Source organism: Plenodomus lingam (assembly GCF_022343315.1).
Source record: "Plenodomus lingam strain CAN1 chromosome Unknown contig_11, whole genome shotgun sequence".
In the NCBI taxonomy this organism is placed as follows: domain Eukaryota; kingdom Fungi; phylum Ascomycota; class Dothideomycetes; order Pleosporales; family Leptosphaeriaceae; genus Plenodomus; species Plenodomus lingam.
Genome location: NW_027093929.1, coordinates 1,474,287 through 1,489,798, shown reverse-complemented (window position 1 = coordinate 1,489,798; position 15,512 = coordinate 1,474,287). Strand labels below are relative to the sequence as shown.

General features: G+C 48.2%; 2 protein-coding genes across 2 annotated transcripts; both read left to right on the top strand.

The window, feature by feature from the left end:
- Positions 1–5,450: 5,450 nt before the first annotated feature.
- On the top strand, positions 5,451–7,250 carry IAQ61_000905 (uncharacterized protein; the record flags this gene model as incomplete). The annotated part of the gene is made up of 7 exons (XM_003841346.2): positions 5,451–5,680; positions 5,734–6,023; positions 6,073–6,204; positions 6,261–6,493; positions 6,538–6,795; positions 6,849–7,163; positions 7,215–7,250. The coding sequence occupies 7 exons, from the start codon at positions 5,451–5,453 to the stop codon at positions 7,248–7,250; spliced, it is 1,494 nt and encodes a 497-aa protein (XP_003841394.1).
- Positions 7,251–10,561: 3,311 nt separating this feature from the next.
- IAQ61_000904 (uncharacterized protein) lies at positions 10,562–14,951 on the top strand (the record flags this gene model as incomplete). The annotated part of the gene is made up of 9 exons (XM_066094868.1): positions 10,562–10,749; positions 10,943–11,066; positions 11,734–11,897; positions 11,986–12,075; positions 12,254–12,385; positions 12,526–12,570; positions 12,640–12,812; positions 12,934–13,127; positions 13,179–14,951. 9 exons carry the CDS (start codon positions 10,562–10,564, stop codon positions 14,949–14,951), a joined length of 2,883 nt encoding a protein of 960 aa, XP_065955176.1.
- Positions 14,952–15,512: the final 561 nt, after the last annotated feature.

Here is a 15,512-nt window from a genome sequence, read left to right as displayed (position 1 = left end):
GAGGAAATAGGAAATTTCAGAATGTGAACGGTCCGGAGGCATCACCGAGGGCAGATTTCGGAAGCTCCACCTCTTCCTCGACTTCAAAGACCAGCTCAGGACCCTATCTTTTGTCGATCTTAGCCTCCCCGCAAAGCTTACACGGTATCACCCCGTCTACCGCCCTAGAATAACGGACAGGATGATCAAATACATTGCTGCTTTGTCATTTCCCATGCGCTACCAACTATTGTTAAACGATTGTGCTACCTTTGCACACACCTTCCTCTGCAAAACGCTCGAATATAGTCGTGATACCGGAGGTGCTTCGTTGGAAGAATACTGCACGATAAAAAAGTATCTAGTGAAAAACAATCACACCCAAGAAGGTGTCACTGGAGATACAGAGGCCACCTCACGCCATCATCCAGTCGTCGCCCAATCTGGTGGAGATACCATTGAAACTGTAGCGCACCGGTAGGGTATCTATTGTATCTCAGCATAGTGCTGTAAATGTTCTTTCTCGAGAATAACGGCCACACAATAACAATATCATGTTCACTTCGAATTATCGTGATGGCGTTTTGGCCGGGAAGTCAGGTTTCGTACCCCGTTGTCGCTCATGTGTGTTTCAAGCGAGATTTTACGTGATCTCATCAATATATGTTTTATGTGTATACACCTATATTGAGGTTGAAAAATAGCTCAGCTTGATTAAGTGATTGTGGGTACTAAGATAGTTAGAAGAGGCTGAAGGTGGCTTCACGACACATATTATCAAGTGAGGAGGGTGTAAGACTAGATAATCGTCTATCCTGTGTTACTATAATGGCCAGCTAGTGAGAATATTTGCTTTGCCCCTCTCGTCATATTAAGGTCATCAATCCACACTTCAGATGGGACACATTTACACATACCAGGATGCTGTGAGCTTTCGCGCCTACTACGTTAATGAGTTCGACGCCAAAACAGAGCACATGGATTTTCTCAAATAGAAACTATATTTGACCCCTGTAGTTATGCACTAATTGTTCCCCCTATTTTCTTAGAAGTGGCACCTGATATCTGCATAATTGTGGTGTATACTTTTCCAGGATGCGACTAGAGTGAGATCTTGAGGAGGATTAGGTGAGAAGAAGAGCATCCATTTGATGCTGAGGTCGTCTCTCGAGGTACTTCCTTGGGGTACATTTGACGTTCTTTCGTGCCCGATTCTGGTGTTTAGATTCCGCGCCCGAGCCGCCTCCGCCATCGCCCGTTAAAGGTCATTGCAGCAAGCAGTACGGCATCCTGGACCTAATTCTGTAATTATTTCACAGTGTAATTACGTTGCAAGATATACGCGCCCTTGATTTCCAGGTTTGTCTTGAAGGATCTTTTCAACAACGTAGCGACGACCCGACTGCGCCAGAGTCCTTGTGAGCGCTGCAGCTCGAGTGAAAGTAGGAGTAGACATTTTGAGGTGGTGACAATGGCTCGAATCGGTAGGGTAGATCTACCGTGCGCGGGGGCGAGAGAGCCAATTCCAAACGAGCTGGCCAATACCGGTAAGAGAGCGCTGTCTGCGCGGACACATCTGCACTTATTGACTGATGCTACCACAGCTCCGCTACATGCAAGCACTACGGTACAAAACCGGTTTACAGTAGCCATATTTATCTAAAGTAGACCAAGAAGTGGTTTAGGTAGAAGAAGTAAACCTAAATAGGGTTTATTATACTATATATTCTATAAAAGTAAACTACTTTTATTTCTACTTCTATTAATCTACTAGTATTAGTAATAACTAGTTTCCTACTAACTATTTAAGTATTTTACCCCTCCTTTCTTTAATCTTCTTCACTACCTCTACTACCACCTCTATTACTACCTCTATCACCACCTCTATCACCACCTCTATCACCACCTCTATAACCACCTCTATCACCACCTCTACCACCACCACCTCTACCACCACCTCCACCACCTCCACCACCTCTACCACCACCACCTCTACCACCACCTCCACCACCTCCACCACCTCTACCACCACCACCTCTACCACCACCTCTACCACTACCTCTACCACCACCTCTATCACTACCTCTACCACCACCTCTATCACCACCTCTATTATCACCACCTCCTATTAGTAAAAATATCATGACTTATTATTATGTTATATGTGCGTATAGCGTGAAGCTAATCTTTTCTACCCCTTTTAGTCTTAGTTAGGTATTATAGCGTATAATAGATATAAAACTACTTTTTATACTTAATTTAAACCACCTATAATAAAAGTAAACCACCACTTTAAACCTATTTACGGGTATACACGAGGTCAGTTTACACCTATATAGTAAACTCCTAGGTTACCATTCTACAGTAAACAATTTTTTACCGTAGTGAAGGCTTTAATTGACGCACACGCCCCGCGATCAGTGTGGTCAAATGTGATAGCAAAGCGCCTTACGGCTGCTTCAACATTGCTGAAACACTTGGCGCTTATAGTTTGTAGAGATTACGCCGCGACTTGAGTGAAAAGGCGACTGAATACCTGACACAGGAACCCCTATCCCGACCCAGGCCACCACGAACGGGAAATTTGGGGGCATTCATGGTGATCAGACAAGAGAAAATAGAGCTTTCCGTTCGCTCAGCTGAACTCAAGCAGTGTACCGGCGGATCAGTAGTCAGATGGGTGACCACTGTTGAATCCCCGCTGTTGTATGTCTTGCCTAGGAGCGTTGCCTTTGCCCCGCAGACCAAGTATTGTTACATTTAGATCTCACCAAATGTATAGGTCGTTTGGACTGTAAGAAGGGCACAAGATTGGCTAGTCTTCCATTCTCGCAGTTTGTGAAGCTCCCATCTCGCTGTAGTGACTAGTGTCTGAATGGAAAAGATCACAGAATAGACTCTCAGATGTAATTGAGAAGATGGCGGCTAGAGGTACTCAGGCAATGCATTCCTTTTTTTTTGGGGGGGGGTGTATGCGCGCAGCAGACCGTCCCCAGCACCGTGGCTGCCACATCCTCTTTGCTCGGAGTGGAGTCTGAACGTGCCTTTGTATAAGCACTCCGTTAGTCATGATAGCTACCAGATCGCAAGAATACCGACTTTTTATGTCAAGATGCCCAGAAACTGTGGCCATCGACACTTAATGCGTTGTATTATGCACTGCTCCTACTCGTTACGATTCTTGAAGGCTAAAGGCAGTATCGTAGATCACTATATCGAACTCTTGAATTCCCGACTCTTTAAAACTTTACCCTTTCCGAAGCTGTAACATGAAGTTTATATAAGCAACATACCGGCCCTCCTCCCATCTCATGTACGGTCAATTATGGTCGCCACATCAGCCCAAGTATGCACGTAGAATCTTTGGCCACTCGGCAAGCTCTTCGATTGCCTCGGACATAAATTCTCGACGAGTATCCTATTGGAGCCGTGCCCTTACCATTCAATGATCGCGATAACAAAGATGCTGTAGGGGTTGTGTCTCCAGGTTTGACTTTAGGACAGTGCATATTGGAACGGGAGGCCTTGGAGTATGTAGACTTGCAGAATCGAATGTGCCTCGGCTTGTTGGCCTATTGGGGTGGTCCTATTGGTTCGATGATCTTGGGCTATAGGAAGGCACTGCAGGAAATGGTAGAGGGCGTTGGAAAGCGGGCTGTACGGGAGTGCCACTGTTGGAGGGCGGCGATCCGTTTCTGGGGAACCTGGGTCAGTGTTCTGTTGCTAGTGATGTGATTGGATGGCGAAGCCACATCTGGCGTTAAGATCTAGGCGGGAACTGAGCATGATCCGGGGAACATGTACATAATCAAACCAGTTTGAAAGCCCACGAGCCGGGAACACGTTGGATCGACACAATCCAGCGATTTGGTCGGCATTGATATGTGGAACACTTAGGACTATTGGTAGGTCGAAGTGGAATGACACGCTGACTGCTGTAGTGCAATTAGATCATCTTATATGTGAAAAGCAAATTTGACCTGCAATCATCATAAGACATCTGGTAGTGGAGAAACATTGCCCGAGTGTGTCTGTTGGCTTTCTCCGGATTACCAGATTGAATGACGGTGGTTGTGAGGGGCGCCGTAGAGCGCGTTTGATTCGTCATAGACACCTGCGAGATTAGCCATCTCGCATAGCCACCAAATGTGATCGTGTGATGAGGCCGCGACTCGTTTGGGGTATTTTCAGTGTACTTAACAACGGATATCACAGGACTCGGACTCGCTTAGAGGTCTGCAGTGCGTAGTGCCAGTGCAATTACTCCTGAGCAATCCGCGCAGGTCTATGGGGCATAGATGATCTGCCGACATGGTAAAGCCGGCGATCCACTCATTGAAATGCCTTTGTCATGATGGACGCCGCCAGGTATCCAACATTGATAGTGTGGGGGGAAGTGTGACTGAACTTCAACGACGCCACATCTGGCAACCAATAAGCGAGTGCCGATCAACGGCACAGTAGAAACTCATCTCCCCCTGATCTTGGAAGTCAGCCTTCTCTGTCGAATTACAGCATGCAGCGCTGTGTCTTGGTTCTCGTTGACTGTTCGAATTAGTTTCAATCAGCTCAGAAGCCTCTGCTACATGATTACTGCTGGCCTGCCCAGCCCGTTGTTATAAGCAGTGGAAGCACATCCAAGGAATGTGCTGATGTATGCCAAGGCGCTGGGGGCGACACAAGACAAACCATAGGACGAGTTCCTTGTCTTTGCGGCTCGAGTCCGTATGCAGGCCGTATGGAGCTGTCACGCATCAACGGCAAGCAGATCGGAGAAGTGCCCTAATCTGGGTTTCCCGCAGACGGGCAAGTGGAGTGCAGCCAGCGCCAGAGGATGTCGTACCCCGCGTACTCTACTCTAGAGCAGAATGTCAAAGCCTGGTCGCTTGCAGATGGGCGTCTCCTAGTAGGCTGCGCGCGTACTGTTAGGGCAGCGTTGTTGGAACAAAGGAAACGATCGGCTCACGAGCATCGAATTGCTACGGGCCCAAGGGGCTCGCGCACCCTCTACCATGGCGGCGGCGATGACAAGCCTCTGATGGGCAGTTGGGACAAGAAGGCTTGTCCAAGCGTGGGTCCGTTAGCTGGTCGTGGGTCCGCCAAACCCCATGGCGTTCACCTTCATGCGGGGTCTCCACATGCCAAGGCCAACCCCGGGTCTCCACTCACCTTCCTGTTTTCGGCCCTCTCCGCTGTTTGCCTCCAGATTGGACTGGACAGCGATGGAGATATGGAGGAGGACTGCGACGTAACAAGCTCGACAGATTGCCCGTGCCTCGGTAGGCTTGAAACGATGGCATGCCTGGGGACCGATTGGTCTTGGCGGGGTGGCATGGCAGGGGGGCAGCACGGACAGTGGACACAGCTGAACATATATTGAGATCGCCGCGTGCTTGTTCCTTCTTTATCTCACCGTGTGCCCGCCCCCCCTCGCTGCGACCTACACACGTCGCCATTCGAATTCGCCCACCATGAATTCGCACGTGGTTGATCAGCACCATGATGCTGAGAAGCACTCCTCGCCATCGCTAAAGGAAAATGACGATGCCACATCCACCGATGGCTACGAGTGCGAGTTTACTGAGCGCGAACAACGGAAGATCATCCATCGCATTGATCGCCGTCTTGTTGTCACAGTCGGAGTGCTGTACTGTGTTTCGCTGATGGACCGTACCAACCTGAGTGCTGCGGCTATTGCGGGGTATGTGGAAGAGTTGCCAATGGCTGTGCAACATGAGCGCTGACAACAACAAGAATGAACGCTGAACTCAAGCTCAATGTCCTCCAAGGCACTATTTCGCGTTACTCGATTGTCACCATTGTCTTTTTCGCAACCTACATTGTTTTCCAACCACCTGCCACTGTAATCGTCCGATACCTGGGGCCACGAAACTTCCTCTCTTTCATTGTCGTCGCATGGGGCTCTGTGATGATTGGCATGGGCTTTAGTCCAGACTACGGCACGCTTGCTGCACTTAGAGTACTTCTCGGTATATTAGAGGCCGGATTCTTCCCCAGCTGCGTCTACCTCCTGTCAACCTGGTGTACGTGTCCTGTCTTGAGCAATCCCAGCAGTACTGACATGTAAGATAGATACTCGATACGATATTGGAAAGCGATATTCCTGTTTTTACATCCTTGGAAGTCTGGCCTCAGCATGCGCAGGTATTCTGGCTTACGGACTTATGCAATTGAAGGGACGCGAGGGTCTCAACGGCTGGCGATGTAAGTACTTTGCTTGATTTGAGAGGTCTGCAACGCAAGACTGACCCATACAACAGGGATTTTCATCATTGAGGGAGCTCTGACATGCTGCCTTGGTATTATCGGTTGGTGGGCTCTTGTTGACTTCCCTGACAAGGCCCACAAGTCTTGGAGGTTCTTGAACGCGCGTGAAGTGAAATTCATCATCGATCGTGTTGACAGAGACCGTGGTGATGCGAAGCCAGAAGCTTGGTCATTGGCCAAGTTCTTCAGGGGTGGCGCTGATCTTAAGATTTGGGGTTTTGCAATGGTTCGTCTTTTTTGCAATCAGTTCATTCGTCGCTGACTCGTTAGATCTTTTTCAACACGACCACCGTGACTTACGCTCTTGCATACTTCCTGCCGATCATCCTGACTGAGAACATGAGATTCAGCATCGGTGCAGCACAGTGCCTCGTTGCACCGCCGTACGCTTTCGCCGCAATTGTCATGTACGCAACTGGTTGGGCGGGTGACAAGTACCATCTACGTGGACCGGTCATCATCTTCAACATGGTTCTCTGCCTCATCGGGCTTCCAATCATGGGCTTCCACAGTAACTCCAACGTTAGGGTAAGGACTCTCGCTTGTCTTTGCTTTCCAGATTAGGCTGACATACGATCCAGTACTTCGGCGTGTTCTTGACCACTGCTGGCGCCAACAGCAACGTCCCTGCCACCATGTCTTACCAAGCGAACAACATCCGCGGACAGTGGAAACGCGCTTTTTGTTCCGCCACTTTAGTGGGCATGGGTGGAGTCGGGGGTGTGGCTGGGGGTCTGGTGTTCAGAACGCAGGACAAGCCTGGCTACCGACCAGGTCTGTACGCCTGTATCGCGTGCTGCCTGCTCACGCTTGTTATTGTTTGCCTCATCACCTTACGCAGTTGGTCGTTGAACAAGCGGGCTGATCGCGGGGAGCTTGAACTGGAGTACAACGATGTAAGTGTCTCCACCGATTGTTTGCGATGCCAGAGATTAACAAGCATGCAGGATGGTGATCAAAAGGGCTTCAGGTATACTTACTAGTTAACGACATAAATGGGAATATGAATCATCTCCCGCAGCCACCGGTCTCATCGTGCGGAGGGTTGGGTAGTCTTGCCAAATGAATGGTCATCTATACAAAGCCCTTGTTCTCTGTCTTCGTGAAACTAGATTCTTGGACTGCTGAAGTAAATCCCAATGTCGAGTTCGCATTGTTTCGCATATCGATAAGCAAAACTGTGTAACCTGTACGAAAGGACACGGGTAGAGCAGCACATTCATGTTATATATCGAAGAGATGGTGTAGATCAGTAATCTCAAAGAAGGTACTCCTCGGTAGTCCCTTTCCACAGAGGCAATGATGACTGCGTCACACTAGCGTCTAAATCCGAGCCTCGTCCCGAGGTAGCATTTGAGCTAGGCGTGGATCATGGGAGGCTTATCATAACCTACCAGACATTTCCTACGACGCATGATAGGGTTTATTAGTATCCTGGCCGCACTTGTTACAGCCGCCCACCAAGTTGACAAATGCCAAACCTTGCTTCTTCAGGAACTCTAACAATTGTTTCCTGCGGCTAATGGCTCTCTCTATCCAACTTCTTTACGTTCTCCATTAAGACACACCAGCCCCATTACTTACCCCACATAGTCTTCGCGCGAAACCACGCAACTAGAAATCCCCCTACAACGAAAACCCTACAGCGTCATATCCCGCGTTAAAGACACTTCTATTAGCCTTTGGCTTGCGCGTATTGATAATATTGCTTAGCAGCAGCGCCGATCAGCCGAGCATTACATTAAGACTGCCACATGAAACTGCAGCAATACCACACATAGTATCACACATATGCGATTGAATAAAAAGACTTGTTTCCTCTAGTGAAACATTCTCTAAAATTCAGACGGACTATGTCTTAGACACAGAGGGCATGTTTTTATTTTCTAGTTTGTCGCTTAAACGGGAGCGTTTAATGTTATTTTTTTATCTTACAGTATGGCAGTTCTTATTAGCAAAAAAAAGCACACTCCTTGTGGAGAGCGACCTAAATCCTGCGATATAAACTGCAATTTTGCAATGCAAAGCAAGGTTTTCGGTTGGGTTCGAACGGGCGACCAGGCGAAGGACGGTCTGGAAGTTCTCTCACTCCTACAGATGTCGTAACCAGATGAGTAGCTCTTCACCTCTCGGCCGACTGCTGGTCGCGCGCTTGATGAAATAATCAGTAATTTTGGGCTTTATATGGTAGGTTCGAGGGTTTGATTTGGGGGTTTGATTTGGGTGTAGCTGATGTGGCGTGGATGTTGGTGAGGGTGAGAGCGTTTGTAGGTCGCAGGCGGAAGGAGCAGTGCATTAAGCGTTTGTACTGATAAATACGATAAGCACGAATATTGCGCACGCTCAGTAGATGCTGGCACGGTAGAGATAGGCGAGTAGCGAGGGTGGTGGTACTGATATAACGATGCCACAGGCTGACAATGATCAAGGTTGAAATCATTCGTAGTAAAAGATAGATCACTTTACAATAGGAGTGTTTCCGTTGCAGCTTCTGTTAGATAAATCATAACTATAACATATAGCTGCAGCATGTCTTATAATATGCCGTTTTGCATATTCAAAGGTACCTACCAAGTATGCGTTGCAAACACAGACAATACCTAGGGTAGGCAATCAGGGGTAACTGTGAGGCCGAGTAACATTCACCTCTTCTAAGACCAATATTTAATATGCCATCATCTCTAGCCTGGAATGTGTATAAATCGCATATGATTTCCAACCACTTCATCAGATCCGGATTGGCGTCGACGTTGTGCCCGAGCTTGCGACATCACATGTTTCCATGACTCCAGGTACTCATTAACGTATGTGGCCTTCATCTGAACAAATTTGACCACTGCAACAATAAATCATTGTCAGTATGTTGCAATTGTACGGTCAGATTGGAGATGCGACCGCACAGTCCTTTTCGAAATGAGTTGCTCTGCTGGATGAAGACTATCGTGCACATCCAGACTTGTCATGTAATATAGAATAGGCAGGCAACCACGTTGAGCACCTCTTTAGTCACCATAATTAATTATATTTGCTTGCGATATTTGTAAACTTTGTTGATTAAATGACCAAGTTGCCAGCAGCATTAGAGAGGTTGAACAGAACTGTATGGACGCATACAAGACCTGCATCTCGGTATTAAAAAGCTCTGAATCCATCAATTCATCGCAATATACAGTGTCACAGGCCTCCGTCCCTTTGGGAATATTGAAGTGAACGACTACCTCTTGGGCACGAATAAGGGCTAAAGTACCAACAGTGGAAATGCAACGATATCTTCTACTGTGCTTTCTAATGAATTTAAGACTTTTCTGGCTGACAATGGCTATCAACGCAGCTCTCTATAATATAAATGTTAGTAAGCTTTCATTCATGATCAGACTTCACGGTTCCAAAGGTCTCACAGTACTCAATTTGGGATCTGAAACTTGGTCTGGCAAGTGCAAAAAGAAAACTGACATGAGAGACATCTACTCCGTACACCAAGCCTGTGCCCAAATTCATCATTAGTTACCACAATGGTGCTGGGATATTCAAGACATAAGTGTCTAGAATGTTTTAACTGGTGTTCAGGAGTACAAGGAAGACGGTGCCGACCGCACTCGTCGGCCGTCCACTCTTCTCAAGATCTCCAAAAACGCCGAAGAAGTTGATATATTTCTTTTAGAGGCGATTCACCAAGGAACGAAAATCTTGCTGATCTGTCAACATGGAGACACACAAGACTTGTTGAACTAATTGAGGAATAAGTGGTTTAGCCACAAGTAGCGGCGTCTTATGGAGGATAATGATTGGTCTGATAGCAATTATTCAAGGTCCTAATGCGGTCCACGATTCTGAGCTGGGTTAAAATGAGGTCTTTGATAATGAACAGCCGGACTATATCGTGTGCTCTGAAGACTGCGATTAATGCACGAAGTGTACATATGAGCAATGTGCTTCCCGGTATTCGATCAATTTCCCATTACTTGGTCAGCTTGATTTGAAACACACTACATTCCAGGAGTCAAGCGCCTGGAATTTCAAACTTTGCAAAGATCGAACTGAACTTTGACTCAATCTGACAGCTGCTAAGCTGTCAGGCACTGCTTAAGATGGCCGACTCACGCACAAAGTGACAAGCCTACGTAGTGCGTAAATTCGACGCTTAAACAATCAGACAGATGGGACAGATTACCTTTGTCACTAGATTGAAGAGTCTGTTACACCAAACTTAGTAGATGTAAGAGCCCGCACCAGAATATCTTAGAAGAACCTTACTCCAAACTCAGTATTTTTGCTCAATGTCAAGGACGACTCGATGCTGAGGCATGGTAACTACGAGCTGGTAACGTGTGGGGACAGCTCTACCGTTATCTATATGTCGATCATGACGCTGCGGTCCGCCGGTCTGTGGCGCTTCCGCGAGTCAATGCTCTTTAAAGAAGACGGAGCCTACCGTAGGATGGTCTCGATACAGCGACAAAATTCTCCATACCGTAAGACCGTGTAAGACCCATAATTCCAAGGGGATCCTATAAATGAATCATCGACTTGCCTGCCCTGGTATCTTCGAAGGCCTAGAATATAATGATTAATTAAACGTAGGCAAGCCTGTACCTAGTGGTGCATCCTCAAATAGGCCGAACGCACCACAATAAGCGCCACACAATCATCGTATTGATTGCGGATTTAGCAACAGTTTCAGTCAGCGAGGGAGTGCTTGCAGCCACGAGCAGAATCTGGTGTTCTCCAGAAAACGCTGTGGCGTAAGTACCGGAGGCTCAAACAGACGGCGCGGTTTCCTGAATGTCGGACAAAAGTTTGTTGGCTCATTGGAACACTCACTCCTGAAATGTGCAGACTGCATTGTTTGAGGATGGTGTTGTGGCTGGAAGCTTGTGGGGTTGGTCAGTGCCCTGAACGAACCGGTGTTTAATGTCTGTTAGGCTGCACTCCAGACGTGATACACGTAGCCAATGTCACATGTTACGAACAGCTGGCAAGCTACTTGGGAATGCCCGGTAACAGCCTCACCGCTGCATGTAGCATGGGTTAGTCTCTCGTCGCTGCGAGGTGGTGATGGGTAGTACAGCTCCATGCACGCAGCACGTTGCAAGCCGCCGCGTAGGATGAGGCACCTATGTCGATCGATGCTGCTTGGAGATACGGCCTATGGGGTCTCCCAAGAATTGATGGCGGATGGCCATGAGTGATATGGAGGACAGAGTTGGTAGAAGGAAGAGTTGTCAAGGTCCAAAAAGACCCTGGGGTCGGCCTATCATTAGTCAGCGCCGATCATCCCGACTCGTCAATGAGACTTTCCACACGGCATTTCCATTTCCACAATGCATGATGGCCTTCTTCGGAGTTTTCCAGCCGCTACTATATCAATCGCGCTATACCGGTATGCGTTTGCCCAGACGTACCATCTTAGGTGCATGATATGCGCGCACCTGAAACACTCCTTCGCTGTGCAGAACAACGGGCTAGCCTTGGCTGCGGAATCTCGAAGTGCTCAAAACCATTTCCATCGGCGGCCAGCATTGCGTTGGCGATCGCTTTCTGGACTTTGTTCTCAGGTTGCTATGCTGCGCGATTGTGGTGCAACTGAGAGGTTGTTATAGCGAAGGCAGAACACAGATGGCTAATTCAAAGTGAGTAAGGATAAGTTCAACATTTGCACGTGCGAACAGTCCTAGCCTACCCATCGTGCCCATCAAACTATGTACTGACAGGCTCTAGATACGAATATGTGCGCTCGTTCGAGCAGCCGGACAATCTGTTGGCTAACACTTGGATTGTTGTGCGGATTGACGGTCGGGGCTTCTCCAAGTATGTCAGGTTTTGCTACCGTATTTCCCATGCGCAGGCCGGCTCGTGCCTTTGACATTCAGGTACGCGTGGTTGTTGGAACCGCGACGCAAACGCTGAACAATGGACGTGACGGCATCAAGCCAACAAATCACCATCTAAAGTCAGTAACATACCTTTACTGATACAAGCCGCTCAGATTTACGACCAAGTACAAATTCACCAAACCTAATGACCGAGATGCGCTTGATCTCATGAACGCAGCAGCTCAGGCTGTGATGAAAGAACTCCCTGATCTTGTGCTAGCATATGGCAACAGCGATGAATACAGGTATGTCGCTGCATTATTCGAGGGTAATGATGAGTGAGATCATCAGCTGCCCAAGTGGGCATACCCAGGCTACTGATAAAAGGACATGGGCTACAGCATGCCTCTGTCTACAGTTGCAGCTAAGCTGACATGTGTAACAGTTTCGTCTTCCACAAGGATTGCAATCTCTTTGAACGAAGAGCCAGGTATGCAAGACCTGACCTGTGATGCTTATCATGGCACCCACATACCAAGGGCAAGCTGATGCCTCATAGCAAGTTGACTACCACAATAGTGTCGACATTCACATCGTACTATGTATTTTTATGGTCTGAATACTTCCCTGACAAGATACTCACGCCTCCACTTCCGTCTTTCGATGGACGTGCGGTGTGCTATCCCAGTGACTTCAATCTCCGAGATTACATGAGCTGGCGACAAGTCGACTGTAAGCAAACTTGCTTTTTTTTGCACGCCTCTCCTTGATTCGGCGCTGCCTTGAGCACGCTCTTTAGCTTTCTCACGTCATCCCGTTACAATTACGAAATTGCCTAACAATCTTGTGTCAGGCCACATCAACAATCTTTACAACACGACGTTTTGGACCCTCGTTCAGAAAGGTGGTATGGACCCTCGTGAAGCTGAGCAAAAATTATCTGGAACAGTATCGTCCGACAAGAATGAGCTGTTGTTCAAGGAGTTTGGTATCAATTACAACAAGGAGCCTGAGTGCTTCAAAAAGGGGACAGTACTATACAGAGACGTATGCCTAGGCTGGATCTCGATATTACTGTGATTAAGCTGATAATGCCAGTTCTTTCCAACGGCGCCAGCTGAAGCAGCATCCTCGCCTACCCTAGCAGCATTTCCATCACCCCCTCTTGCCCAACCCCAGCCGCGAAGGGTTTCCCCGCATCTTGTTACTCGGCCTATCGAGATGGCACCGCGACTCCTGCAGGACGGCGCTATAGAAACAGAGTCTCCAGAGCAATTATTAGGGCCCACTTTTCTATCCACTACTTCAACTCCGTCTCCGCCACCATCAACAGCGACCATGTCGAGATCAACGTTTCCCAATCCGTTGCGGTCAAATCCGGTGAGCGCTCGGAACAGCACCAACCCACCACTCAACACTCGACCATTATCTCCCCCATCAACTGTCACATCGCCCCATGAAAGCATGGTGTCTCAAACCAAGCAACCGTTTCCGCCTTTGATGCCTTTACCACTCTCTCCGTTGACATTGAAGCCAAGCACCAAACCGCCAACGTCTCTCAATGCTCCAAATCCAACAACACGTACCAACTTCTCGCCTATTTCACCACCAGATGACTTTCCTACGGCATTCCAGATTTCTGGTTACAGACATCAATCTCCTTCAACAACCAACCGCATGCCCTCCCATTCGGCTTCCGCGTCGATGTCTGCATCTACGCCCTCATCAGGTCCACCTCTGACACACCAAAATAAGTTAAAGCATCGCTCACCAAGTCAACCCCTTCTCCCTTCCTATGCGACTCAACACAGCCATAGTGCAAGCGGACCACCTTCAATACCTTTACGCATGTCTAGCATCCCAGTCAACAGCCAGCCACGGAAACTGTCGCTGCAGAACTCGCGGTCAAGTTCCACGCTCAAAGCCGTGAGGCCATCGAGTGATGAGAAAGAGTTATGTCACAGCCCCGTCCCTACCACCGGGTCAAGCACACCAAAGAGAGTCAGTCCGCCACTTCGCACAGACAAAGAGTTGCCTAGTCCACCATTGAGCAGAGAGGAAGAGCTGCGCACGAGAGCGAAGGTGAAAGGTACTGGCAACAATCCGCAACAAGAATCTTCGCCTCGAGGGCACATTGAATCCTTATCTCAATCTCGTGCCTGCGATGCAGCCAATAGAAGCGGGAAAATTTGGGATGAACAACACATTGCTCATCCAGTTATTGCCGAACTACCTGCTACAGTCTCCCCTCCCTCAAATCGCAGAGCAAACAGTCAGTCACGGCTAGACTTTGCGTCAGCATCTGCATCATTCTCCCATCCACACCAGGATCCTGACATTCACGCGCTCTCATCATCGATAGCTGCAGCCTCTCAAAACAACCAATTAACCCCTCTACAGACCATCACTAGCACAAACGGATCACTCGACATGGACGAAATGCTCTCCACGCCCCCCAAAGCACCTACCCGCGACTCCTCACGTGTAAATTCAACGCCATCACAAATATCAACCATAGTCACCCCAACGAGCAAACACAAAGGCAAAGGCAAGGCCAAGGAGTATAAGCATACCTCCCTCTCTACCGTCGATACCTCCAAGAAGGCCCAGAAATCCTATTCTGACCCGACTTCGACATCTAAGTCCACCACCACCGCCGCCGCTGCTACACGTAGGAAAGCTACAGAGCGGGGCGACTGGGCATCAGCCACACATAGTGCAGATAGCCGCCCGGTGCAAATGAGCCGCACGCAAAAGGACAGGGATCGCAAGAAACGGAGTAAAGCGAAGATCATCATGGAGCACGTTGACATTATCAAGGATGAATTTTGGGAGAAGAGGCCTTGGATATTAAGTGGCAAGACAGGTTGAATTGATCTCGATTAAACCAATACCATCTTTCGTCCTTGAGGACTATGTCACGAGAATGTTTGGAAGCCTTTCTTCGTCTGTGGAAAGCCATGTTGCTGATACAATTCTGAATAGCAAACTGATATACTGCCATACCGATGACTGATTTTGATTAAAATTTGGTTATCTAGTTCATCAGGACAAGCAAGTCACTGAAAGACTGTACATGTTATCGTGTTGAGTCACCTGAAGTCTTGATCTAGCTATCCGTCTTACTTCTCCACTCCTCCGGCCCAAGTGTCCTGTGCTTTTCGGTCCTCTCGAGCGATATTGGACGACGCTAATGCAGCTTCTCTCTTCTTCGCTTATTTTTCGCCGTAGAATTCGTCATGTGCGGCATGGCAGTTGCTGTAGTCTAAGGGCGATCCGCGTGTGTTTTATGTGTTGATTCGTCAACCAAGCGATTCGTCGATTGAGGCGCATGGACTTCCTCCAAGGACCTAGTGCTAGGTCGTCTTCGTCCTTCGTAGGGTCGAGTTCTCCAGTTGCTCGGCTGCTACAGCTGAACGAAGCTTGTATTTG